At 39.5% G+C, this 27,192-nt stretch overlaps 1 protein-coding gene across 1 annotated transcript in view; it reads left to right on the top strand.

Moving 5' to 3' along the window:
* Positions 1–27,192, top strand: part of LOC127644655 (BMP/retinoic acid-inducible neural-specific protein 3-like) — a 123,236-nt gene that overhangs the window by 46,894 nt on the left and 49,150 nt on the right. Inside the window, exons 3-4 of the mRNA XM_052127958.1 lie at positions 13,005–13,195; positions 15,640–15,821. Coding sequence (XP_051983918.1) covers positions 13,005–13,195; positions 15,640–15,821 — 373 coding nt within the window. The remainder of the gene's footprint in view (positions 1–13,004; positions 13,196–15,639; positions 15,822–27,192) is intronic.

The raw sequence follows: 27,192 nt of genomic DNA on the forward strand, positions 1-27,192 counted from the left end.
TGACCTGATCATTATGTGATATTTATTACGCTGGCAATTAAATAATCTGATGAATAAGGGGATGCGGTGCGGAGCCTACTGCTAGGTGTCAGAGGCGCGCCTCAACAGTCGTGCTTACGATGAGAATGTGGAAGTACGTATAGAGTAAGAAAACGCTGCATTTTATGGATTGCCATTAATGCGCCCTTGGAGGCGCTTGGGGAACATCACTCGAAATGTTGTACCGAACAAAATAAGTTATTTATTTCACCAAGGACCCTATCACAAGGCTTTGGTGAAGGGTATATTAACCTGTTGATACGCATTTGTTCACACTCAGGAGTGACGTCACTCTGCTTACATTTAATATATAATTTACAGTATATATATGTAATTAATGTTAACAAATTATACATCTTTTCAAAGGTTTAAGGGTTCAACATTGATATCCGATCTCCATTGCATGATAGCAATCCTCCAGAAACAGCAATTTGTTTAATTGTGCCAGGAGTACGAATGAAAACATGTAATATCAAAACGGAACTGTATACCTTTATTATGAAATCGCGATCGAGAGATGAATCCAATTCGCCACACTTGGGTCAATTGTCCATGACAAGGGTTCATTCTATAACATCCAATAGCACTTCTGTCCATAAAAATTATAAATCTGAGAAATATTGATATGTTTTCTATTGTTTACATGAGATCTCGCCTGGAAGAATTACCCTTAATCGTCGTTCTTCAACAAACTATGCAATCTGAGCAGCATTCATGTTGTAAAACTATAAACAAAACGAGCCCATCTCCAAAATCTATTTTTAAAAATGGGGTGTAGTTTTATTTATAATATCCAAGCAGTGCGGTCAGATTTTGTGTCGTCTTGAAAGGCAAAGCCTTAATTTTACTCTTCCAGCAATTTTACACAGAAAACATTTCTGTGCAAATTTTTTAAATTTTTTTGTTAGATCATCTTCAAATTTGAAACATAACTTCTTTAGACTTGTGGCTTTGAGAACATTGTATTTCTGGGTTGTCTTGGCACTTTTATTATTGTTTTTTAATTCTTTATTTATATATAAAAATATGTTCAGCACAAAATATCTCCATTACTATAAACTTCATAGTTCTCTAACTTAAAAAAATAACAACATATATTAATTCTGAAACTTGGGAAATAAAGCCCAAAGTGTTCTTTCAAAAGATACTACAACTGTGTCCATACTCCAAAGGGTCCAGTAAATACAACCATTTAAGTTCAGGTATGTAATTTTCATGGTTTGTGCTCAAAAAGGGGGCACACATCAATGGGTTAAACTGTGATGCCATGCTCCCTCGGAATGCCCACATCATAGGCTTTGTCTTTCCTAGTGAGTAGGGCATAGGGATGATAAATTGTATCGGAAAGAACCCATTACGTGATTTGGGTGAAGGCGACCAGCAAAACAGGGATATCTTACTGAATGGAGTAATGGGACTCCATAAAATAAGCACTGACTGTACATGATGATATGCCTGAATAATTATCTTAATTCCCCGATGGGGAACGCTCGGGCATGCAGCACGGTGAATGACATGTGAATGAACCTTGACCGAGTTGCCCTCATGAGATTGCACGATTGCCTGCCATTACTATGAGAGTGAATGTGCTGTTGACATAAAATACTGGCTTTTGATATTGATGCATATGCCTTATGTTGAACAGACAGCGTTGCAACTTTATGATGAACAGATGGCATGGCAACGGAAGGCTAGACCCATGACTAAATCTGAATTCATTTGATGGATATGATAATAACTTAGCTTATTTTTGATGGAAACCAGCTGCTGATTGAGCCGATGTTTTTGACGGACATGGTGTGGAGCACGCTCCTTCTGCACCAGGTCGTGCAATCCAATTGAGGATGCGGTGGCTCGATTGAGAGAGATCTCCTAAATGAATGAGATATGGTGAAGATCCAGGTTTGCTGGTTGTTTACTCCCAATGGGTCTGATGTGGGCAGATGTTGAGATATAGTGATGACGTCATTGGTCAGGGAAGGCGGGCTTCCAGAGATGTTCTGTGCACTGGTTCTCCTGTGGCCTGGAGAGGTTGAAACATGTCTATTTGCCATGTTAGCACACTGAAGCAGCAATGTGACAATAAGCAGACTTATTAAGCAATGGCTTACATGTGATTGGCTGGGAATTACCCAGCTAATGGTGCGATGATGTACAGCTGCTAGTCTTCCCGCTAGAACTATGCTGCGATACATTTACGTGGATGACGTTTATGTTTACATTCTGTGATTTTTGGAGGTTCGAAGGTGTGATCCCCATCCACTTGTATTTTAAGGACCTACTGAACTGATATTTTTTTCTTTTTTCCTTCAAATGTGTTCTGAAGTATGAAATTCATACACACCTGTGATGGCATGAGGTTGAGTAAATGAGTAAAAAAACTATCCCTTTAAATATCAATTACTAAGAATGAATTCCAGTCCATATCAAAGGCACATGCACAACAGAAATTAAATGTATGTTTGGCATATTACTGTGACTGACCTCAGCATTGTCAGGGGAATTTGGCCTTTTTGCCGGCTTCCTCTGTGTAGTTCGCAGCCGATAATCAAGTCAAGTCAATTTTATTTGTATAACGCCTTTCACAACACATATCATTTCAAAGCAGCTTTACAGAAGATCAGGCATTAACAGACGATAAAACTGTAATGTCTATAATGTCCATGAATCATCATTGTGTAATTAGATAAAATACGATTTTTAAATCTTGTTTAAAAATAAGTAATTAAATAATAATTGTATTAATAACCCCAGTGAGCAAGCTGAAGGCGACTGTGGCAAGAAACACAAAACTCCATAAGATGTTGATTAATGAAGAAAAATAACCTTAGAAGAAACCAGAATCACTGTTGGGGCTAGTTCCCCTCTGGCTAAAATCATGAATATAATGTAAATATTACTTATGTATAGTTAAAGTCATGGTTTAAAATTATTAAACTAAATAAGTGTTAAGGGTCAGTGTTTAAACATTGATTTTGTTTGAACTGTAAGATTAATGACCAATGTCTTTGAAGTCCAGCCTGGATTAACTGCAGAAATTCTTGTCCTTGTAAATTGGCTGATGAAGGCTTTTGTTGGCAATTGATAGTCTATGCATTCCATTTCAAGATGGTAGTCCATCAATAGACCGAGGTGATGCAGGCAGAGATCAGGGATGTGAAATGCAGTTCAACCTGGCCGGTAATTTTGGTGTGGTTCGGTATGGTCCATCCTAAATTCAAGGTTCAGACAATGGCATATGAAGTATCCCATGTCTTATGGTTGGAGTTGGCATCAGTTCATCCTCTGAAGTCTGAAGTGATGTTTGGCTGGCACCGGCTGCATTTAGTCATCATCATTCAGCGACACGTAGCAGTGGAGTCCAACAAAAAGCAGGAGTGGTGCTGGATAGATGCCATTCAATTTATTGCAGAGTTATAAATCATGATCAATGTTTCTGGTTCCTGGTTCTGGCAGACTAAACTAAATTAGCCTAATTGTGGGTTGGAGGATAAATTAGGTGTATGCCTGCCTAAATAGATGAGTCTTTAGTCTAGACTTAAACTGAGAGAGTGTGTCTGCATCTCGAACAGTGTTAGGGAGACTATTCCATAGTTTAGGTGCCAAATATGAAAAGGATCTACCTCCTTTTGTGGATTTTGATATTCTAGGAACTATTAACAGGCCAGAACTTTGCGATCGTAATGAACACGATGGAATATAGTGTGGTAGAAGGTCACTTAAGTACTGTGGAGCTAGACCATTCAAAGCTTTGTATGTAGTTAACAGAATTTTTTAATTAATACAGAATTTAACATGTAGCCAATGTAACGATGATAAAATGGGGTTAATATGATCAAATTTCTTGGTTCACGTTATCATTTTGGCTGCTGCATTTTTAACAATTTAAGTTTATTTATTGAGCTTGCTGGACATCCTCCCAGTAATGCATTACAATAATCTAGTCTTGAGGTCATGAACGCCTGAATTAGTTTTTCAGCATCAGCAACAGAGAGCATGTGCCTTAATATAGCAATATTTCTTAGGTGGAAGAATGCTGTTCTACAAACATTGGTAATTTGATTTTGAAAGGACAGATTGGTATCAAATATAACACCTAAGTTCTTCGCTGTTGAAGATGATGTAACATTACATCCATCGAGAGTCAAATTATATTTTAGTGGCTTAGAGTTTTAGAGTTTTTTGGTCCAATAATTAGTACCTCTGTTTTTCAGAATTGAGTAGAAGGAAATGTATCATTGATACAATCTGCTAATTTGGAGAATTTTAAAATCTCATCAGGTTTTGAAGAAATATAAAGTTGTGTATCGTCGGCATAGCAGTGGAAACTTATTCCACGATTCCTGATAATATATCCCAGTGGAAGCATATACAAGGAGAAAATCAGAGGCCCTAAAACTGATCCATGTGGCACTCCATATTTTACTTTTGTTTGGTTTGACAATTCCTCATTTACATAGACAAAGTGGTAGCGGTCTGCTAAATATGACCTAAAATCAGAGGCCCTAAAACTGATCCCTGTGGCACTCCATATTTTACTTTTGTTTGGTTTGACAATTCCTCATTTACATAGAAAAAGTGGTAGCGGTCTGCTAAATATGACCTAAACCGTGCTAAAGCAACTCCACAATTGCCAACATAATTCTCTAGACTATTCAAGAGAATGTCATGATCTATCGTGTCGAATGCAGCACTAAGATCTAAAAGCACTAGAAGTGAAATGCAGCCATGATCAGATGATAAGAGCAAGTCATTTCTAATTCTGATAAGTGCAGTCTCTGTACTGTGATGAGGCCTAAATCCTGACTTAAATTATTTGTATATACTATTTCTCTGTAGAAATAGGAGGAAACTACCTTAATAAGTGGTTTGATAACTGCCAAGTTATTTCTATTAAGAAGAGGTTCTGAAATTACAGGAGATACCTCTTTTAAGAGCTTAGTTGGTATAGGATCAAACAAACATGTTGTGGCTTTTGATGTTTTGATAAGTTTTATTAGCTCTTCATGACCTATGACAGAGAAGGATGTGAGGAAAATTATTAGAAACTGCTTTCGGAGGTGCTATGACAGATGATTGCATAATTCCATAATTTTATTTCTGATTATTTCAATTTTATCTGTAAAGAAATTAATGAAGTCATTACTCTTGTGCTGCAACTTAATATCTGGTTCTGTTGAGGCTTTATTCCTAACCAATTTAGCCTCAGTACTGTATAAACACCTTTGATTGTTGTTGTTATTGTCTATGAGTTTACTAAAATATGCTGACCTGGCAGCTTATAGTGCCTGTCTGTAGCTACAGACACTACCCTTCCATGCACCACAAAATACTTTTAATACTAATTTTCTATTTTCCACATGTGCTCCATTTTCTGAGCTGCTTTCTTGAGAGCATGAGTGTGATCATTGTACCATGGAGCAGGGCTTATTTCTTTAATGTTCTTTAATTGAAGTGGGGCGACAATATCAAGAGTGCTAGAGAAGACTAAATTTATATTCATTTCATCAAGTTCTTCTGGGGTTTGGGGCTTATTGAGTGTATGAAATAGATCTGTAAGATTACTAGTGAAGCTATCTTAGTGAAGATACTGTCCAACTCTCCCTGCTCACCAAATTCAGAACTCAGCATGCCTACAGCAGCTGGGCAAAGAAAGGCCTGTGGAGCCTCTGCCAGCACAGTTTGAAAAGGTTGTCTTGCTAGCCAAAGAGTCTGTGTGGGTGTGTTCAAGTGGGGTGTTTTGAGTGTGCATCTGTTTGTATGCAAGTCTTCTGATTGTGCTTCATAGTTCAGATGCATTGTAAACAGCATCCCTGAACTCACACAGCAGTGACGGTACTTCAGTTGGTCATTGCATTGGCACTTTGATTTTATAATCTTTTTCAAAAGGACTTCCGAGAAGAGAAACTGGGTTTTGGTGGCTAGGTAAGAGGAGAACACCAGCAGACATTTACTGAGGGATTGTATCTTTTACTGTTCCTTGGGCACAACTCCCCTCTGGGAGGCTACATTGCACCAAAGGATCCCCGGCAGAGTGAATTCTATGGTCTTTAGTCATACTGCCAGCTCCGATGGGGATTTCTGTTGTAAATAGAAAGAGATATGCACTTGCAATACTTTGCTTTGATCCTGGGCTTTAGGAACATACACAGCAGTTGACATTTAGATTCAAATGTTACTCAATATGAAACCCTCTGTGATTGCAATATAAATAAATAAATAAAAGCCTTTTAAAAGAGAATATAACTGAACTACAGAAGAGTCCTCCCAATAAATTTAATGTTTAATCCCAAACAATTTGTTTGAATTATTATTAAATTAATAATATATCCAAAAACACAAACTTCTGCACTGTGGAACCTTGTGTAATGTACAGTGTTAGACAATTATGCATCTATTTATACATTAATCAATATTAAGTACTTTTATCCTCATTAAATATTTTATCTCTAAAGAAATAAACTGTACACAAATGAATATTTCTGAAAAAATCATGCACATTCAATTGAGATTAAGACTCCAGTCAATCAGTAGCCTAATAAAAGCTGAATACTACTTACTTTATCTTGGTAAAACCCCTATTAGCAGATACGTTTATACAGAATAAATTAATCATAGGGCTTTTCTTCATTGACATCACCGTTGATTTCTACATGTCCAAGGTGACTGAAATATTGGCCATTGTGACATTAAGAAAAAAACTGGGTGCATCTTTCATTAAAAAAAATTCAAATAAAAAATTAACCAAGGAACATGGACAACTATTGGAAACGCACTGTACACTTATTTCTGATTGTAGAGGAGGGTAGAACAATGATGCGGTACCCTTCCTATGTGGAATCTGGATGATTTATTAACTCCCATTTGTGCTATCATCTGTAGACCAAGACTGGTGCTGCAGGACATGATGGCAGTGACAACCAGTAGGGAGCCACTCCCTGGGGGACAGTAACCTGGAAACAGCTGATTTCCAGAGGCAACGAGTATCAGCGTTAAAAAATAGTGAAGACATCTTTAAGCTGTAAATGATTGAGAGAGAGAACGTAATTTGGTGTTTTGAAACTGGCAAATTAAGAAATGCAAGTGTTCTGATGCGGTGAATTATGAATACAGCATTTTTGTACAGGTGACGTTGGTCTACACAATGCAGAATTAATAAGACAAATGGCTGGCAAACTTGGAGATGCTTGCTTTGAATTATAATGGAAAAAAGAGTGGTACAGGGGCTTGAAAAAAAGCGCCTTTGTGTTCTGTTGACTTGATACAATTTCCCACTTCAATCATTCACTAAAGGATATTTTAGATTTGACAAACATTGTCTGAGCTTTCATAGATCAGAGTCAAATTTCACTCTCTATATTGATGTTTACCAGTGCAGAGTTTTTGCTGAGCAGCTTTTTCTTTCTTTTTTATTTTTTCTCCATTGTGTAGTTTTGGTTTTGCTGAAAGCATGATTTTGTCATTACTTATTTGCTTAACTTTGGTGACTAATCCTTCTTTAAAAATCTATTAAAGCTGCTTTCACAATACAAAGCAGTCCCTGAATTTACCTGACAAAACTCATTGTGGTTTTGCACAAACTATGTTTATCCTTGTGAACCTATTTATTTATTGTGGTCTGTGTGGTTTTTTGTTGTTTTTGTTTTACCTTAAAGGGATAGTTCACCCAAAAATGAAAATTATCTAATCATTTACACACTCTCAAGACATCCCAGATGTGATTGACTTTCTGCTCTGTAGGTCCATATTGAATAGGTGGCAAAATGTTGATGCTTCAAAAAGCACATAAATGCAGCATAAAATTAATCCGTATGACTCCATGTTATAATCCATATCTTCAGAAGTGATCAATGAGAAACAGATCAATATTTAAGTCACTTTTTTCTAGAAATTCTTCTCCCTGCCCACTAGGGGGCGATATGCATGAAGAATGTGAATCATCAAAAATAAAAGAAGAATGTGAAACTTAAAGTGGAGATTGATGGAGCAGGGAGGACAATTTCTAGTAAAAAAGGACTTAAATATTAATATATTTCTCACCCAAACCTATTATATCACTTCTAAAGACATATATTTAACCACTGGAGTCTTATGGATTACTTCTATGCTGACTTATGTGATTTTTGGAGCTTAAACATTTTGGCCCACATACAGTTGCATTCTATGGGCCAAAAGAGGTGAGAATTCTTCTAAACATCTTCATTTAAGTTCAGCAGATTTGGGATGGCATAAGGGTGAGTAAATGATGAGAGAACTTTCTTTTTTGAGTGAACTATTCCTTTAAGTCGTTTTGTTCATGATTTTACGAGGCATCTGCATAATTTGGCTAGCTTCTACCAAGTGATATATAAAGTTGTGCCAAAATATCATAGAGTATGATTTGAGCCTAACAAAATGAATAAATAAATAAATATATACAAATATAGGAAATATTTTTCATTATTTTTAAAAGTTGATAAGCCTCCCTGCCGGGAGGTCTCTCATCAGAAGAGACCTCCGACCCATTTTTGCCTCACAACCCACCAGAGGAGAACCACTGATCTAGTTCTCTTACCAATGGATATTCAGAAATGTATTTAGTTTATTTAGCTCAAGCCACAGCCTCTTTTGCAATTATGCAAATATTACCTTCTTAATTCCATTACAATATTTTTTTCCTCCAAATTTTGAAATGATAAAAAAGAAAGATGTAAATCTGCGATGTAATTTGGAGAAAGCGCAGATTTGCTCTTGCACAACGCTGAGTTCACTAGATGCTTCAGTGTCTCTGGGTGAGAATGAAGAAATACTTACAGTATTTAGTTGACACGAATATACTATTTCATACTAGTCCAAATGCACTGGAATTATTTTTTTCCAGACACAATAAAGGCCAGAGAGCCTGATAGTCTGTCACTCCAATCAAATTCACGTCAATTCTGATCTGATTTCATACTGACGTAAAGTGTGAAGGTCTTTACAGTGTGAACATATTGTCACTGGAATGGAAAGTCCAACTATTCCAGATGAAGTATCATGCTCTCCTGAGGGGCTGCTGAGAATTTCCACATTGCATCTGCAGTATTTTAATTTTTTTTAATTGTTGGTTTATGTAGAGATGAATGGGAACAGATGCATTTGTTCACTTAGCTACTTTTTTTAGGTGATGTGTCAAGTCATAGATCAAATTTGAAAAATGCATCTCTAGACCCCTGCATTCTGTTGTTTTCTATTGTGCTCCAAGAACATGTCCTGCCTGAACAGCTACTTATACAATTAAGCCATTCCAAAATTGTTACAATCTTTCAGCAGTTTGGATAATCAATACTTTATCATGGCGTTTGTTAGTATATTTAAATAAGGCCTTACTTGATTTTCCAACACCTGGTATTAAAGAAATGTGTGTTTTCTTGTCGAGGGCCTGAGGGTACCAAGCTAGAAAATCTAATTACAGCATTTAGAACTGTGATTTTTTTGAGTAATTAAGATTCAAGCTCAGTGTCAATGCTTTTCAACCTGGCAAAATAAAGCCATTGGTGCATGACAAAATGTGTTATCCCAATACGACCACTTTTCCATTTACCAAAAAAAGAAAACGCTGCTCTGGAGCAGAACTCTACTGGCTACTTGTCAAGGAATAGATATTTCGGATTAAGTTTCTTTTCTAGGAAATGTGTAACTGACTCAAATTAGTGAGTACATGTTGGGAAGCACCCATTAGTGTGCTGAGCACAAACACCATAGCAGAATGCACCGCCGACACCCATACGCTGGGGAGAAGAAAAAGACTCTAATTGCTAATCTGCTATTTTCCCTCCTTCATTCACCAAACTCTGCAAAGCACTAACCACCTTCCAGATGGAATTTCTTAGTATCAATGACTTTGCTATACTGTCCACCATTGGGTAGAGGACAGACTATTCATTAAATGCATCTGTTAAAGGAATGTGTCTGTTTTAATGAGTGAACAGTTTGAGAAGTGAAGACATATTTTGAGAGTATTTCATAGAGCACACCTGCCACCCCCCGCTTGATTGGCAGGCTCATACAAACAGGCCAGAAGACCCAGTTTTAATTCAGCAGAGCAAAGTGTTGCAGATCAGCAGTTCTCTCTTTCGATTGTGTGTGTGTGTGTGTGTGTGTGTGTGTGTGTGTGTGTGTGTGTGTGTGTGTGTGCAAGTTAAAGGGACAGTTCACCCAAAAACGTCATCGTCATTTATTCACCTTCATGTCATTCTAAACCCACAAGGCCACAGTACACAAAAGGTGAAATTTTCAAGACTTTTCAAGAAATCCACATAATGTAAGTTAATGACCATTACAGTGGTCCATATGACTTTAGCACAACATTTCAAGTTCAGATCACATTAGTCCAGAGTTGCTGGAGGGAAATATTAGCAGCAAATAACTACTTAAATGTCCATCTGTTTCACACACAAAGCTATTGTATGACTTCAGAAGACTTGAAATATAGCCCACAAATGGTATAGACCACTTTTAGAATGGCTCTATTGTGCTTTTTTTGTCATTTTGGAGCTTGAAAGCCCCAGTCATCATTCATTTTATGAAATGGAAAAGAGAGGCCAGGATCTTCACCAAACTACACTGTAGAAAGTCAGAAATAAGGTTTGGATCAACATGAGGGTGTGTAAATAAGATGTTTAATTTTTTTCTTTAAATCTCAGAAGAACAATTAAAGCTTATATTAAAGCTGTATTTACTGCTTGTAATTAGCTGAAAGAGCAGAGACAAACAACAAATAAAAGAAGCTAATTTACAGCAAGTCTGTGTAGTGTTGAGATACCCAGGTGCAGTGGCCTCCTGGTAAGGGGGTATTAAAAAGGAGAGTGTTTTGGGTGTGAGTGTCCCACCCCACAGCAGAGTTCCAGCTGGTAATAGATCCCTTTAATTAAGACCATATATCATCATTAACTTATGGTTGGACAGCCACTGCTTTTGTTAATTAACTCTAAGAGATCTTCATGAACCATATTAAGCCCAAATAGAGGATTCCTATGGGTGATATGTTTAAGGATTAATAATTTTATGAAATTATGCTGATGCTGGATACAGTGTTTTGAAAGATGCAGTGGATTATTGACTTGGAATACATATGGAAAGTTTACATTTCCTTTGGTGTGACATGCTATTCTCCATCTAAAGCTAACCTAAACAGCATTTTACTAATACAGTTATCATTTTTATGCATGCTTTTATGACATCATAATAATTAAGAGACAATGTACTGTTTAAAAATCTTTAAATTGTCACACTGCAGGACAGTTTAAAATGAATTAGCAAAGGCAAAAAGATTATTAGAAATGGTACAGAACCAAACATATACTTCCCCTTAAACATTCATTTAAACCATAATTTAAACAATTATTTTTAAATTGAATATCTTTTTATTTTTAAAATCGTGATGTTGATAAAGTTGTTGAAAATGTTTAAAGTACATGGGCACAATTTGTATCAACTACTCATGTGCAGAGTTCCTGTGCACTATTACCAAAGCTGCCAATTGCGTCATCTAAGCTCTATTGTGTTTATAGACTGGTGCCCCCCAGGGGTGTGCACTCTCCCCAATACTCTTCTCACTGTACACAAATGACTGCACTGCCAAGGACCCCTCTGCTCCTGAAGTTTGCAGACAACACCACTGTCATCGGCCTCATCCAGGATAACGATGAGTCTGCATACAGAAGGGAGGCTGAACAGATGGCTAACAGGAGCAGTCAAAGCAACCTACAGCTGAACATGCTCAAAACAGTGGAAATGACAGTGGACTTGGCCCACCCCAACACTGACCCCGCTCACCATTCTGAACAGCACTGTGGCAGCAGTGGAGTCATTCAGGTTCCTGGACTAGTCCATCTCACAAAACCTGAAGTGGGAGACCCACATAGACTCAATTTTGAAAAATGCCCAGCAGAGGTTGTATATCCTTCACCAGCTGAGGAAGTTCAACCTGCCACAGGCGTTGTTAATACAGTTCTAATCAGCAGTTACCGAGTCTGCCTTTTGTACTTCTATAACTGTCTGGTTTGGTTCAGCTACTAAGTCAGACATCAGAAGATTTCAAAGGATAGTTTGGACTGCAGATAGGAATATTGGTGCTCCCATTCCCACCCTGCTAGAACTGTACACATACAGAGTGACTACAAGGGCTGGTAAAATCACTCTTGACCCCATTCTTCCAGCACACTTCCTTTTCAAACTGTTGCCCTCTGGCCGGCGCAACAGAGCACAGAGCACCAGAACAGCCAAGCACAGGAACATTTTTTTTTTTCCCTCAGGCCATACACCTCATGAACAGTTAAAACGGCCCCCAAATACTTTCCTTTTGTTAATACAACAATGTGCAATATTCAATCTATCCATTCCAACTTATATCCATATTTATTTTATATTCTTTAACATATCCAACCTCTTTTTCAATACATTATATTACCTGCACATAACTGTACAATATATCTGTATATAAAATATGCTAACAACATTATTGCTTTATTTTATATTTCTCTTTTTCCATGTTATATCTTTTTATGTCACTGTTTGTATATACTGTATGTTTAAATGTATATGTTTCTATGTAAGTATATATGGTTGCATTTGCACTGGAAGCTTCTGTCATCATGACAAATTCCTTGTGTATGCATACATGGCAATAACACTTGTTCTGATTCTGATTCTGAAACATATTTTGCCCTGCACTCAAATTAGATGCATCAATATTCAGCACCAAATTCTGATGCATATTTATGCAGGGATGGTTTTAATTTCTGCTGAAATCAGCATTTTTTTCATGGTCTAACACCTTGCACACACATAAGCACACAGACCAAGAGACACAATTCCCTGTTCCACCAATGATTAACAACATAAAAAAAATACAAAAAAAAAAAAAAATGGGTTCCAAAATTCACCACATGCATTACCTTTAACTGGGCTTGAAAGCACTTAACTGTGCTTGTTTTGTCTTACAGGGAGTTTAGTCACTGGAAAGTGAACAGCTTGGTGACAGAGAAGAGAGATTTCTTCAAAGCCCCACTGCCTTTGGCGCCAGAGTTTTTACGCAACCTAAGGCTTCTGGGGAGAAGGCCGAGCCTTCAGCAGATCCATGAAAACCTAATCAAGAAATATGGCACTCATTTCTTGGTATCAGCCACACTGGGAGGTAAGCCAATATTGCATGAGTTCTACTATATGTTAGAAATGCAATTGAAAAATTATTTTCCAGTGATTTTAACAAGACATTTTGGTAACAATTCATGAAATCTGTATATACACTCACCTAAAGGTTTATTAGGAACACCATACTAATACTGTGTTTGACCCCCTTTCGCCTTCAGAACTGCCTTAATTCTACGTGGCATTGATTCAACAAGGTGCTGAAAGCATTCTTTAGAAATGTTGGCCCATATTGATAGGATAGCATCTTGCAGTTGATGGAGATTTGTGGGATGCACATCCAGGGCACGAAGCTCCCGTTCCACCACATCCCAAAGATGCTCTATTGGGTTGAGATCTGGTGACTGTGGTGGCCATTTTAGTACAGTGAACTCATTGTCATGTTCAAGAAACCAATTTGAAATGATTCGAGCTTTGTGACATGGTGCATTATCCTGCTGGAAGTAGCCATCAGAGGATGGGTACATGGTGGCCATAAAGGGATGGACATGGTCAGAAACAATGCTCAGGTAGGCCGTGGCATTTAAACGATGCCCAATTGGCACTAAGGGGCCTAAAGTGTGCCAAGAAAACATCCCCCACACCATTACACCACCACCACCAGCCTGCACAGTGGTAACAAGGCATGATGGATCCATGTTCTCATTCTGTTTACGCCAAATTCTGACTCTACCATCTGAATGTCTCAACAGAAATCGAGACTCATCAGACCAGGCAACATTTTTCCAGTCTTCAACTGTCCAATTTTGCTGAGCTCTTGCAAATTGTAGCCTCTTTTTCCTATTTGTAGTGGAGATGAGTGGTACCCGGTGGGGTCTTCTGCTGTTGTAGCCCATCTGCCTCAAGGTTGTGCATGTTGTGGCTTCACAAATGCTTTGCTGCATACCTCTGTTGTAACGAATAAATTCGGCCCATTCTCCTCTGACCTCTAGCATCAACAAGGCATTTTCGCCCACAGGACTGCCGCATACTGGATGTTTTTCCCTTTTCACACCATTCTTTGTAAACCCTAGAAATGGTTGTGCGTGAAAATACCAGTAACTGAGCAGATTGTGAAATACTCAGACCGGCCCGTCTGGCACCAACAACCATGCCACACTCAAAATTGCTTAAATCACCTTTCTTTCCCATTTTGACATTCAGTTTGGAGTTCAGGAGATTGTCTTGACCAGGACCACACCCCTAAATGCATTGAAGCAACTGCCATGTGATTGGTTGATTTAGATAATTGCATTAATGAGAAATTTAACAGGTGTTCCTAATAATCCTTTAGGTGAGTGTATAATGCATTATGAAGATGTTTGTTATGCCTTATAATAGCCTTTGCAATCCATATATTTTCATAAAACAATTGTAACTTCAGTAGCCTACTAATTAATACATTGCAATACCAATGTACAAGTTGTTCTTTTAAAAAAGTATAAATGATGATGTCATAAGATGTAATGTCATGAAATTGGCTCTTTTGACTTGGGTCAGAAAGCTAGCAACCTACCTAGTAATCACTGAGAACACCTTAATAACCACCCACAACACCCTAGCTAGTGCCTAACATCAAAACAGCAAGTTTTGCATGGATAAGCACCACTTATATTTTATTCAGAAAGTGTAAAAATCTAGTTTTAAATATAATAGAAACAGTAGAAATCAGACTGCAAAGGCATTCCAGACTCTTTTGATTAACTTACATTTTCAGACAGTTATTCTCTCATCTCCCCCTGGCATCAAAATGATAAGTAGGGCAGCTTGTCCCAATAGTGGTTTCAAAACTTTCACTGTCTCTAGCAAAATGTTACATCGCTACGTTACCCACACTAATTATAATGTCACTTATTGGTGAATGTATGCAGTGAAGCTAGAGAACTTTAGCAACAAGGGAGACAAATGAAGTGGTAAAGCTGCTGTGAATGCTGGTAATTAACATCTCAAAGCTAAGGAAATGGGAGAACAATGCTGTTGTGTGCATACTAATAAGACTGACACAAATAACAACACTCAGGCTCCACAGAAAGATGCAGACACTTTTTAACCCTCATGTGATTGAAAATATTTATATGGACCTCAGGCTTAGCCTCACATCAAATAAACATTTAGAATAATAATAATAAAAATAAAATAAATCTGAAATTGATCAGTAGAAATCTGTGGTTATAACAACCTGAATTTGGAATAAACTCCCTTTTGGAATCTCTCTTGGAAACTTAATTGCTTCTCAGTCTTCACTTCTGTAATTGATATTCAATGAAGACCTGCAAAACATCTGAAATGACTGTATGGATCTCATTCAATAGCACACTTGGACAACTGTCGGACAACATGAGTAGGACTCACTGTCACTTTGCTGAACATTGTCTTTGGAAAGTGAAGCCTTCATATATTTTTTCAACCACCATGTCTCATGCTTTGGGCTCTGCATGCTTCTTTCCAAAGGGGAGGAGTCGCTCACAATCTTCTTGGACAAACAGAAGCTGAGTAAAAAGACAGAGGGAAAAGGAAACAGCTCCATGGTCTCCCTGGAAATCTTGCACCAGTTGGCGGCTTCATACTTCACAGACAGAGAAAGCACCCTGCGAAGACTGCACCACCTGCAGATTGCTACATCTGCCATCAAGGTAATGGAAAAGACTGCTTCTTCTGGTTTAATCCAGTTTCAGCTATGGTTTCCTGCTATTATCATTTTAGAGAGACTGTGGGGTAAATTCACTTAACAGTTGTGCCAATTTTGCACGTTATTTCTGCACAAAAACCAGTTTTTTTCCTCGAAAATAGAGGACACAGAACTGAAATGGCATGCTTTTAAAATTTTGAAATATTATTATATTATAATAAACTATGTTTATCATAAAATTGCAAACTTGTACAATGTTATTTATAAATTATTGCAATCATTTCTTAAAATTTGGGGTTATCTGTAAAATTAGATATAAACATTTATATTGATCATGGCAGCAGTAATTCGTAAAATTATGATTTTTAGTGTGTATGTGATGGTATCTGTTTTGCATCATGAATTAATGAATTATTTAGGTGCTTAAACTGCAGACAAACACATTCAAATAATCAGTGCTAATAAAGGCCACAATTTATTTTTTATGAATTTCCCTCACTGTATTTTTTTCATGTGCCCCATGTTAACCAAACACATTTTACTATGCATAATTATTACACCACTAATGAATTTTACATTTGTGTTCAACTTATTTTAAAAGTTTACCAGCATGTTAGCCATTTCTCTTGTTTTTCATTGTGTTGAGCCTTTGATTCCCATTAATCAGCTGAACTCTGAATATTCAGCTTGTGGTACATACGTTTACCATTATAGGCATTTTGTTGCATATTTGTTTCCATGGTAATCTGCACTTTAAGCAGCTATGATGCATCAACTGCCCCTCGCTGTAACTCACAGCTGCTGAGTGGGTGTAGAACAGTTTGTGACTGCAACATCATGATTCCTTCAGAGTGAGCTGTGCAGGAAATTATGCTTCTGAAAGGTGAACAGAGACATGTATCATTGACTTCCAATCAAGATATGCTGACGCCTGCTTGCATACAATTACAGTTTGATACAAGGGACATTCCTGTTGTGGTTTGAGATGCAGGTTTCACAAGCATATTTCCTAATGGAAAAGATGATGACAAAATTAGACTTTGTTAATTTGTTTATGGCAATGTTTTTGCTTAGCATTAGGGTTCCTAATTACATAAGCAAATTCTTGTCACAATCGATCTGGGAATGCATGCCAACATTGCAAAATGCCGATTATTCAATATTTTTTATGCATTCCATTGTATTCTTATACTCCTATGCTAAAGGAAAACACATTAACTAAACATTTGCTCAAAACTGAGTTATGACCGAAACTGGGTCTATTAGAATATGATCATTCTAGTCTTATCGGGTTCGACTTAACTATGCTCAGATTCACAGAAGATCCACACTAAAACCAAAAACCTTTGAAGACATTTTTCTCAGTTTTAGTGTTGGCGTAGTTACTTTGTGGTTTTTGGGCACTACCATTGTGCAGGCTGATCAGTCAAAATGAAGTATGGAACTTTCAAGCTCTGTCAAACACCGTCAAAGCCAAAACTTCTATACTGCACCTTTATTTTTGCAAAACATTTCAGCCTGAATAAAAGTGGCATGGCTTGTAACGAAGGCAAGAGCATTTTACACTGATGAAATTGAGAGTGGAAGATAATGACTTTCCCTTTGGGCTGTGATATGCTTTTCATCTGCCCAAGCTTTCCCCACACAACATCGGCAGAGAAGTTCAATTTAACAAAGATCCTTTACAGTTCCATTTCAATATGGCCACAGACCTATTGGGAAACATCTGCTTATGTACTTAATGTGATCCACTTGGATCTTGATTGCAAACTATATAAACACATCAAGCTATTCAAATGAGCGTAGATGTACAACAAGAGCATATATTGTGCACTAGGGAGCTAGTGATTTGTAAAACATATTGTTAAAGGGATAGTCAACCTAAAAAAAAAAATATTTCATTCACACCCTTGTGTTGTTCCAACCCTTTCTTTTCATTAAAGAAAGACATACAGGTTTGAAACAACATGAGACTGAGTAAATGATAACATAATTTACATTTAGAAGTAAACTATCTCTTTAAATATCCTACTTGTGCATGAGATACGTGTGTCTGACTCTGGCGCTCTGTGACAGACATCTCATTAAATCACAAAGGTGATATTTTTTTGGTGTAAAAGTGCTTTCAGAGTGCCCTACAGTATTGCTTTGAGCTAATGAGACATTCCAAGGCTACTGGGCATACCTTTGACTGCTTCCTTCATGCACCCTGTGTGCAAATCAGACTGATGATTTGGGCACCAATGTAGAAGTGGGTTATAGCGGGCTCATCAATAATGCCATAAAGGATGATCAATTACACACAAAAAGAAGTGCAAAAAGCACACCAGGAAGCTGCTTCTGGGGAGCGTCACTTTGCCTCCATGTAAACAGATACCACTTAAGGACAAAAATAGCCTGAGATACCATGGCGGGTTAAGTGCCGATTAAATTTTGCAGGAACAAACATCCTAAGATTAGCTGGTCTTCCCAGATCTAAGAGATTCTACTGATTGTTGAAGATGTTTAATATCACGGAATCTGTGTATGTGTGTAATTTCATATAGTATACCATCCAGCCCTAGACATGGACTCTTCCCTCTATAATATAACCATTTGTCATAATGACATCCTATTAACAGTAGACTTCCCATGGTATCATAATTTTCACACAGGTGCGGTGTTCACGTTCAAACCGATTAACACCGGTATTACCGCTGGTCGGACGCTAGGTGGTACTATGGAGTAATTTTCGTTAAGCAATAGCCTACACAATTGATTTGATTTCAAACTTTTAACTTTATTTTAAAAAATAAAACAAATTAAGTGCAATTAAAATAGTGTTGTTCAACTTTTAAAAAGATGGCTTTTCAGCGTTCTCACAAGACACGCACGCACGCACAAACACACAGACACACACACACACACACACACACACGCACACACCCACACACACTCACGCACGCACGCACACTCACGCACACACACACACACACACACACACACACACACACACACACACACACACACACACAATATCCAATTAAATCATCAACCCACTGGCTGGGGGATCGGTGAATATTCTTGCTTTAGTGATTTTGCATAGAAATTGTATTCATTTATTAAAACAAAAACCAAAATCTCAAACCAAATACATTTCTAAATTCAAATAGAACTTCAAACAAAACGAAAAATCAATCAAAATAATGAAGTGGTAAAAAATACAATATAAAAACAGAACCATCTTTCATTTACCATCACGCAAATATCCGTCTGTGACAACTGCGGAAAATTACTAATACAAATGAAGATCTAAAAACAATTCTATATGTAAACATAATAATTATAATGATGATAATGGTTCAAGGTGAATGCATTTTTTTAATATTTTATGATTTATTTTCCTGATATCGTATGAGGTCATTTGTAGCATTCTCATAGAAAATACTATTCTTCCAAAAAAAATTCATGAGTGAGAAGCCTTTACATTCTTGTGTTCCCTGAGGAGACTGCACCCCTCGAACAAACAGCGCGCCAGACATGTGCATATATGGCTTTTCTGTCATCTGTTCTCAATTATAATAAAGTGTGTTGCTTCAAGCACGTGTCTGTGTCTAACAGCATTTTTGAGGTACCCCAAATCATAACACCCCGCCCCCGTACAGAGCTCGCAAGATGGCGATGGGGGAAAGACGCGAGAAGGGTCCGGCTGCAGACTTGCACTTGCTATCTATGCAGGCTCACTCACCTGCATGTACTCTGATAATGACGCCACTTGCAGTCTCCACTGTCTGTGACGTCTGTGACGTCACTTAGGCAAAGAAAGTTAACAGCTGCAGGGTTAGCCATAGATTTAAAAGTGTTGGTTTATCAAATCACGCTATATTTTGGTTTAGAAAAATATGCCCAAGGTTCCTACAACCCCCTTCAAGGACCAAGTAGTGAACCTGCAAGTGCTGCCCCAGGAGGAGGCAGACCCAACCTTTTCATCGCTGTGTCCGGTGTGGGCTTTACGTACTTATGTGGACCGAGCTTTAGATGTTCTGAGCAGCTGTTTGTCTCTTTTGGTGGACAGCAGAAAGGGAACGTTGTCTCCAAACAGAAGCTTTCCCACTGGGTTGTTGATGCCATAGAATTGGCCTATCACACTCAGGCCATGACCACCCCCTTGCAGGTTCGAGTACACTCAATGTGAAATGTGGCATCCTCTAGGGCACTGGCCAATGGCACCTCCCTAGCAGACATATGCAGAGCAGTGGGCTGGGCGACACCCAGTACCTTTACGAGATTTTACAATCTCAGGGTTGAGTCGGTCTTGTCCCGTGTTTTCTCAGGTCCGAGCTAGTAGAACTCAGTAATGCAGAACAACTGACCGGGTGTACCGCTTGCACCTAGCGGCTTTCCCCTCCACTGAGGTGATCACGTGCGCTCCTATCCCAGGAGATTCCACTAACTCGCCTACCCGACCAGACCCACTACGGATACTGAAACTACTCTGTACTGGAATAGGTGCTCCACAGGAGGGGGTCTGTGTTGATTAATCCCCCTTTGTGGATTTTCCGCGGTAAGGTCCCCCTACGGGCGGACCCGCGTCTCCCTGGGGCATTCCCCCCTGCCCTCCGGTCGCTGTGTTTGTAGCAACTCCTCCCTCACAGGTAGGATCTACCACCGCGCCATTCCCGCATGTGGCCTGAAAACCCATGTGAAGTATTCTGCCACTCTTTACCTCTCCCTAGCCTGGGCAGGTGGTGGTCTCCATGGGGTCTTTTCCCCCTGAAAGAATAGGAGTTGGAAAGGAATGCCTTCCCCGATGCGTGTGATAGTGTTAAGATGGCCCCTGCTCCCATGCTTGGCATGTCAATTTGTTCCCCCCTTCGGGGTGCCTTGAACCTAAATAGTTTATGATGATTTTATGGGGCGTTGGGGAAGGGTACGTGCAGTGTGACGTAGCCTGTCACTTTGGCATGCAACTGCCTGCCCGCACCCGCATCACACGTACACGGATCAGCGCATGGCGTGATTGAATATGTACCCCTAGTTTTGCTTCTTCGACACAACGTTGAAGTGAGCGACAGACAGGGAACGTCTAGGTTACTGTTTTAACCTCCGTTCCCTGATGGAGGGAACGAGACGCTGTGTCTTCCTGGCCACGACGCAGAACCGAGCCACTGTTATGGCCAAACCTCATTCTCGGCTACTCAGTGCAAAACCTGAATGGACAGACACATGATTCCCTCCCTTTATACCCGTATGTCCGGGGGAGGGACATGCAAATTCTGTCTGCCAATTTCTCATTGGCCTTTTCTCAAGTTCAGACATGCGCAATGCTCTCAATAGAGACCCCTAGTGTCGCTTCTTCGATCAGGGAACGGAGGTTACAATAGTAACCTAGATGTTTCTCACCCAAGAAACAGATAAAGATTCTGAAGATATGAATTTAACCACTGGAGTCTTATGGGCTATTTTACGGTGCCTTTATGTGATTTTTAAAGCTTCAAAGTTCTAACCAACATTTACTTGTATTGTATGGACCTACAAAGCTGAAATATTCTTCTAAAAAAATGTCATTGGTTTTCAGCAGAATAAAGAATGTCATACACATCTGGGATGTCATGATTGTGATTAAATTATGATAACATTTACATTTTTGGGTGAACTAACCCTTCTAGATATTTTGTGTTAAAGCATAGTTCTGTAAAAAAAAATAAATAAAAAAAAATTATCTGTAAATTCCATAATTTTTAAAGGGGTTGGGAAGTTGAGGGGGTGCCACTTCTGATCTCACCTAGGGCACCATGTAAGCTAGAACCGCCACTGAATGTACCGACCATGTTAATAGACTAAGTACATGTTGTAAAAATAGACACTTCTTTAAACATGCAAGGGCATTTAACATGCAAGTGTCCGAATGGTACTGGAGTGAAAATGAATAATGGCATGCTAAAGCATTATGCAGAACTAATGCACTAACAGAAAAAAATAAGAAAAGAAAACATGGATTTTTGGACATTTACCATGGTATTCTTTGAAAAAACATCTGGGTCATGAAAGAAGAAAATTGGAATGTCCAGACCTTGAAAATGTCATGTCTTGTGTTGTCTTGTCATAATATGTTTTGTTCTTGTTCTTTCCCTCTACTCTTTCGCCCTCTGCTGACCCTTTTAGGTTATTTCTCCCCCTTTCCCTCTTCCTCCAGCTGCTCCTCATCTCCCCTTAATTCTCCGTTAATTCTCTTCCCACCTGTTCCTGCTTCCCGCTGATTAAGATCTCTACTTCTTTCTCTGCTTTCGCTGTTGTCGTTGTCTGAGTCTCACTAGAGTTTCACACGTTGATACAACCACTGTCTTGCTTGTCGCTGTCCAGTCCTGTCCTGTTGGCATCCGCCACTCTACGCTATCTGTTTACTGATAATTATCTGGATATATTTGTGTTCTGTTCAGTGCGCCCTGCGCTGCTAGAGGCCTGGACACCACTGTCTCATCTCGACCCTTGTCTACCCCTGGGGAGCCTACTGCCTGTCGGCGCTACACTACAACCCCCGACTGCTGCCTAAAGGGACACTCCCTGAGAAGCTCTGAAGAAGCTTCCTTTATTTTTCGCCCTCTCTGCGGGTTGTTTATGTTGAGCTATACCTCTCAAGGAGGAGATTTGTGTTCATCTTTTGCTTCATAAGAATTCTCATTAAAGACTCTATTTTCATTGACATCGCTCTTGGGTCCTCACTTACCTTCATAACAGTAGACTCAGACCAAGATGGACCCAGCAACTCCGGATCCTTTACGGTCTGCCGTCAAGTTCCAGGGCGCGATGCTGGGCAGACACGAGATGGAGCTATCTGCTGCGCGACATGCCGTCGAGACCCTGGCTGCTCAAGTCGCCGACCTCACAGGTCAGGTACACCTTCTTCGCCTTGATTCATCGGTCGCCTCCAAGACTCCTGTGCCTACTGAACCCAGGATCAATAACCCGCCGTGCTATGCTGGTGAGCCCACAGAATGCCGCGCGTTTCTCACCCAGTGTGATGTAGTTTTTTTTCTCCAGCCCACCACTTACTCCCAGAGCAGAGCTCGTATCGCCTATGTATTATCTCTCCTTTCTGGACGGGCTCGAGAGTGGGAAACGACCATCTGGGAGTCGGAGGCTGATTGTTTGACCCGATATCAGGACTTTAAGGAAGAGATTTTTGACCATTCTGCTTTTGGAGAAGAGGCTTCTCGGGTCTTGTCTTCATTTTGTCAGGATAAGCGGTCCGTCACTGATTACTCCATTGAGTTCCGGATTCTTGCTGCCTCCTGCGATTGGAACGAGCCGGCTTTACTCGCCCGCTTTATGGAGGGTCTCTGCGCGGAGGTCAAGGATGAGATTCTCTCTCGAGAGGTCCCTTCCCGTGTGGATTCCGCGATTGAACTCGCCATTCGTATTGAGAAATGCTTCAACCTTCATCGCCGAGCTCGTAGAGGAGAGCTACTGGTGAGTGCTACAACTCTGGCCTCTCCCTCAAGGGCTTGCACTACCTTTCCTGTCTATCTCTGCTGGACCGGTTCTTCAGCCACCTGCAGGGCTTTGATTGACTCTGGGGCAGAGGGCTGTTTCATGGGCGAGACCTGGGCTCGGGAACACGGTATCCCTCTTAGGGTTTTAGAAGAGCCTACGGCCCTGTTCGCCTTGGACGGTAGTTCTCTCCCCAGGATTCAGCGCGAGACGTTACCTTTAACCCTCACTGTCTCTGGTAATCATAGCGAGACCATTTCTTTTTTTATTTTTCAGTCACCTTTCGCCCCTATTGTTTTAGGCCATCCCTGGCTGGTTCGACATAATCCCTCTATTAATTGGTCTAAAAATTCTATCCTTTCGTGGAACGTCTCTTGTCATGTGGAATGTTTAATGTCTGCTATTCCCCCCATTTCCTGTCTCTTTCTCTCAGGAGGAACCTGGCGATTTGACGGGTGTGCCGGAGGAGTATCACGATCTGCGGACGGTGTTTTGTCGGTCCCGGGCCACTTCTCTTCCTCCGCATCGTTCGTATGATTGTAAGATCGAGCTTCTTCCGGGAACCACTCCCCCCCGGGGAAGACTTTACTCGCTGTCGGCTCCCGAGCGTCAGGCTCTCGAGGATTATTTATCTATAGCGCTCGATGCCGGTACTATTGTTCCCTCCTCCTCTCCCGCCGGGGCGGGGTTTTTTTTGTTCAGAAGAAGGACGGGTCCTTGCGCCCATGCATTGATTATCGAGGGCTGAATGACATAACAGTTAAGAATCGTTACCCGCTCCCTCTGATGTCTTCAGCTTTCGAGATCTTGCAGGGGGCCAAATTTTTTACTAAATTGGATCTGCATAACGCTTACCATCTCGTGCGCATTAGGGAGGGGGACGTGTGGAAGACGGCGTTTAACACTCCGTTAGGGCACTTTGAATATCGGGTCCTTCCTTTCGGCCTGGTAAACGCCCCAGCTGTCTTTCAGGTGCTGATTAATGACGTCCTGAGAGACATGCTGAACATTTTTGTTTTCGTCTACCTCGACGATATCTTGATTTTCTCGCCGTCACTCCAGATTCATGTCTTGCACGTTCGTCGTGTCCTTCAGTGCCTATTAGAAAACCGTCTTTACGTTAAGGCCAAGAAATGCACTTTCCATGTCCCTTCCGTAGTTTTTCTCGGCTCTGTCATTTCCGCTGAGGGTATTAGGATGGATTCCGCCAAGGTCCAAGCCGTTATAGACTGGCCCGCACCTAAATCACGCGTCGAGCTGCAGCGCTTTCTCGGCTTCGCTAATTTTTATCGACGCTTCATCCGTAACTTCAGTCAGGTGGTTTCTCCCCTGACTGCCCTCAAGACGTGCTTTAGATGGTCCGCTTCCGCCCAGGGCGCTTTTGACCTCCTCAAGAGTCGCTTTACGTCCGCGCCCATTCTGGTTACCCCTGATATGTCTAGACAGTTCATTGTCGAGGTTGACGCGTCCGAAGTGGGCGTAGGAGCTATTCTTTCCCAGCGCTCTCTCTCTGACAACAAGGTCCACCCTTGCGCTTACTTCTCTCATCGCCTGTCGCGGTCAGAACGTAACTACGATGTGGGTAACCGTGAGCTGCTCGCCATCCGCCTAGCCCTAGGCGAATGGCGACAGTGGTTGGAGGGGGTGAGAAAAGAATTCTCATTAAAGACTCTATTTTCATTGACATCGCTCTTGGGTCCTCACTTACCTTCATAACAGAAAAATTATGGCAATAAATAAAATCCTGTCATGGAGATTTCTATAGTGAAAGTAAATTTTTCTATATTATGTTCAAGTCTTAAATATTTAACTGGCTCGAAATTACTTTTTTTGAGTGTAATTTCTGTAAAAAGATTTTTGAAAATCCATCTCCAGTAATAATGAGTGACTGGACAACAACAGAACATTCCTGGAAATCCATTGGTCATAAGGTGTGCAAACCGCTTTTCAAAGAGTATCATTTAAATACAGTACCAAATAAACTGTGGTGGTACCATGGTACAGTGATTGTATTAGATGGTAATACCATGATACATACAATAGTACTGAATGATTACCATATTCATTTACTGTATATATTATATATAATGAGTATATCTATATACTGTATGTATATGGTAATCATTTAGTACCATGGAATATATCAAAGTAACATGGTATTACCATCTAATGCCATTACATTACTATAGTACCACCAGTGTACATTTTTGTACACCTACAGTATATTTTCTCATTCAGTCTCATTCTGTGCAGAATATAAATAATGATCTAAATGAGTCTAGTATTTAAAAGAGAGCTCCTAACGATGAACCTTGTTTGGGGAGAGCCTTCTCTAGATAGTTGGCACTGGTCAAGACATCTGACAGCAATGTATAATCAACTTCAGCTGTCAAATTCAATGAAGCTCAGAACCTGCACTTAAAATCCTGTCACATGTCATGTACTCCTAAACAGCTGAATCCCAGCTTTCAGAGCGCATCTGCAGTCTTTTGCTAAGTGTGCCTCCCATAGCAGGGGTAGAGGCATTTTTGACAAATGAGTCACCTTGATATGCATTTCTCTAGCATCTCAATTGAGACAGAATAGGCTATACTGTGGTCTGTGGGTGTTTTGTGGGCTTTTGGCTGGTGTGAGATGAGGGAGAAATGGAGAGGGAAGTACCCAAGGCCTTAATTTCCTTTGTTATGCCCTTAAGACAAGCATGTCGAGGATACAGTTTAATACAAAGCCACAGAAATATGAAGCAAACAACAAATGACACTTTTGCAAGAGGCAGGGTAGGAAATGTCAGATTTATGTGCTATCCGTTTGTTTTGGCAGGTAGGAGGAAATCATTCTTTAAATGGATGTGTCAGAATGTGTTAATATTAAGTGATGCTGACAAACAATGTACATGAATGTGCCAGGTAAATAATAATAAAGCAGTCAGTTGTGAGAGGTTCCACTTCATGCCTAAGAATACCTCTTAATGTAAATGTGGTGGTTCTCAACTGGTTTTGCTTCAGGATATTAATAACCCAACAAAGCACTACAATTGTATCTCATTTGAAACTAAACCAAAATGTCCTCAAATTAATCATATTACTTTAAACTGCACGTGCCCAATAATATGCAAAAATACCATGGAAAATTGACAATTTTGTAAATGCATAAACACATGGAACAAACACTGGGCTAAATATTATATTAGTATCAGCCATATCACCATGTTACAGATTAATTTACACGGTTAGTTGCATTTTATTACTTACATTTAGCATTGTTTTTTCTCTGCTGTCTGCAAACTTATGGGAAATGTTTTGAGTCGCAACTGAAGTTGAACCACTTCTGGCTTATTGCATTTATAAAACAGCAGTAACAGCATCATGATTAATGACACAAATGTTTACATTTATTATTACTACTTTTTGCAATGAACAATTCTTCCACCAAATAATGTAGTTCATTATCATTGCCAAGCAACATAGCATCTTAGTGCATTAATATGTTTAGTGTTTATAGCTGTTTTACAAAGGCTTTGAATGCAGGTCATTCAATTAGAATCTAGTCTGAAGTTCTGAATCTGGATGTTCTATCTTTACTTCTTTATTCATTTATTTTGAAACCATACTAGGAACAAAACAGAGAACAGTATGAGCCAATTGTTTATATATGTATAGCTCTAGTCTCAATTCAACAAAATAAACCAATGCAATGACAGATCACAGCAACAACATGAGCTGTTTGTTTTATTATACCTTGAACAGTCAGTAGCACAAATAATGAAAAAATAAAAATAAAAAAAGAGTGAATGATTGAAATGATTTCCACATGAAGAACGCAAGTTTGAAGACAGTTAGAAGGATTAGTGTCTGTATTTATGTGTTGGGCAAACAGCCTGAAGTCCTATTGGGATCAGAGCAAGT

Source organism: Xyrauchen texanus, chromosome 6 (assembly GCF_025860055.1).
Source record: "Xyrauchen texanus isolate HMW12.3.18 chromosome 6, RBS_HiC_50CHRs, whole genome shotgun sequence".
Lineage (NCBI taxonomy): Eukaryota > Metazoa > Chordata > Actinopteri > Cypriniformes > Catostomidae > Xyrauchen > Xyrauchen texanus.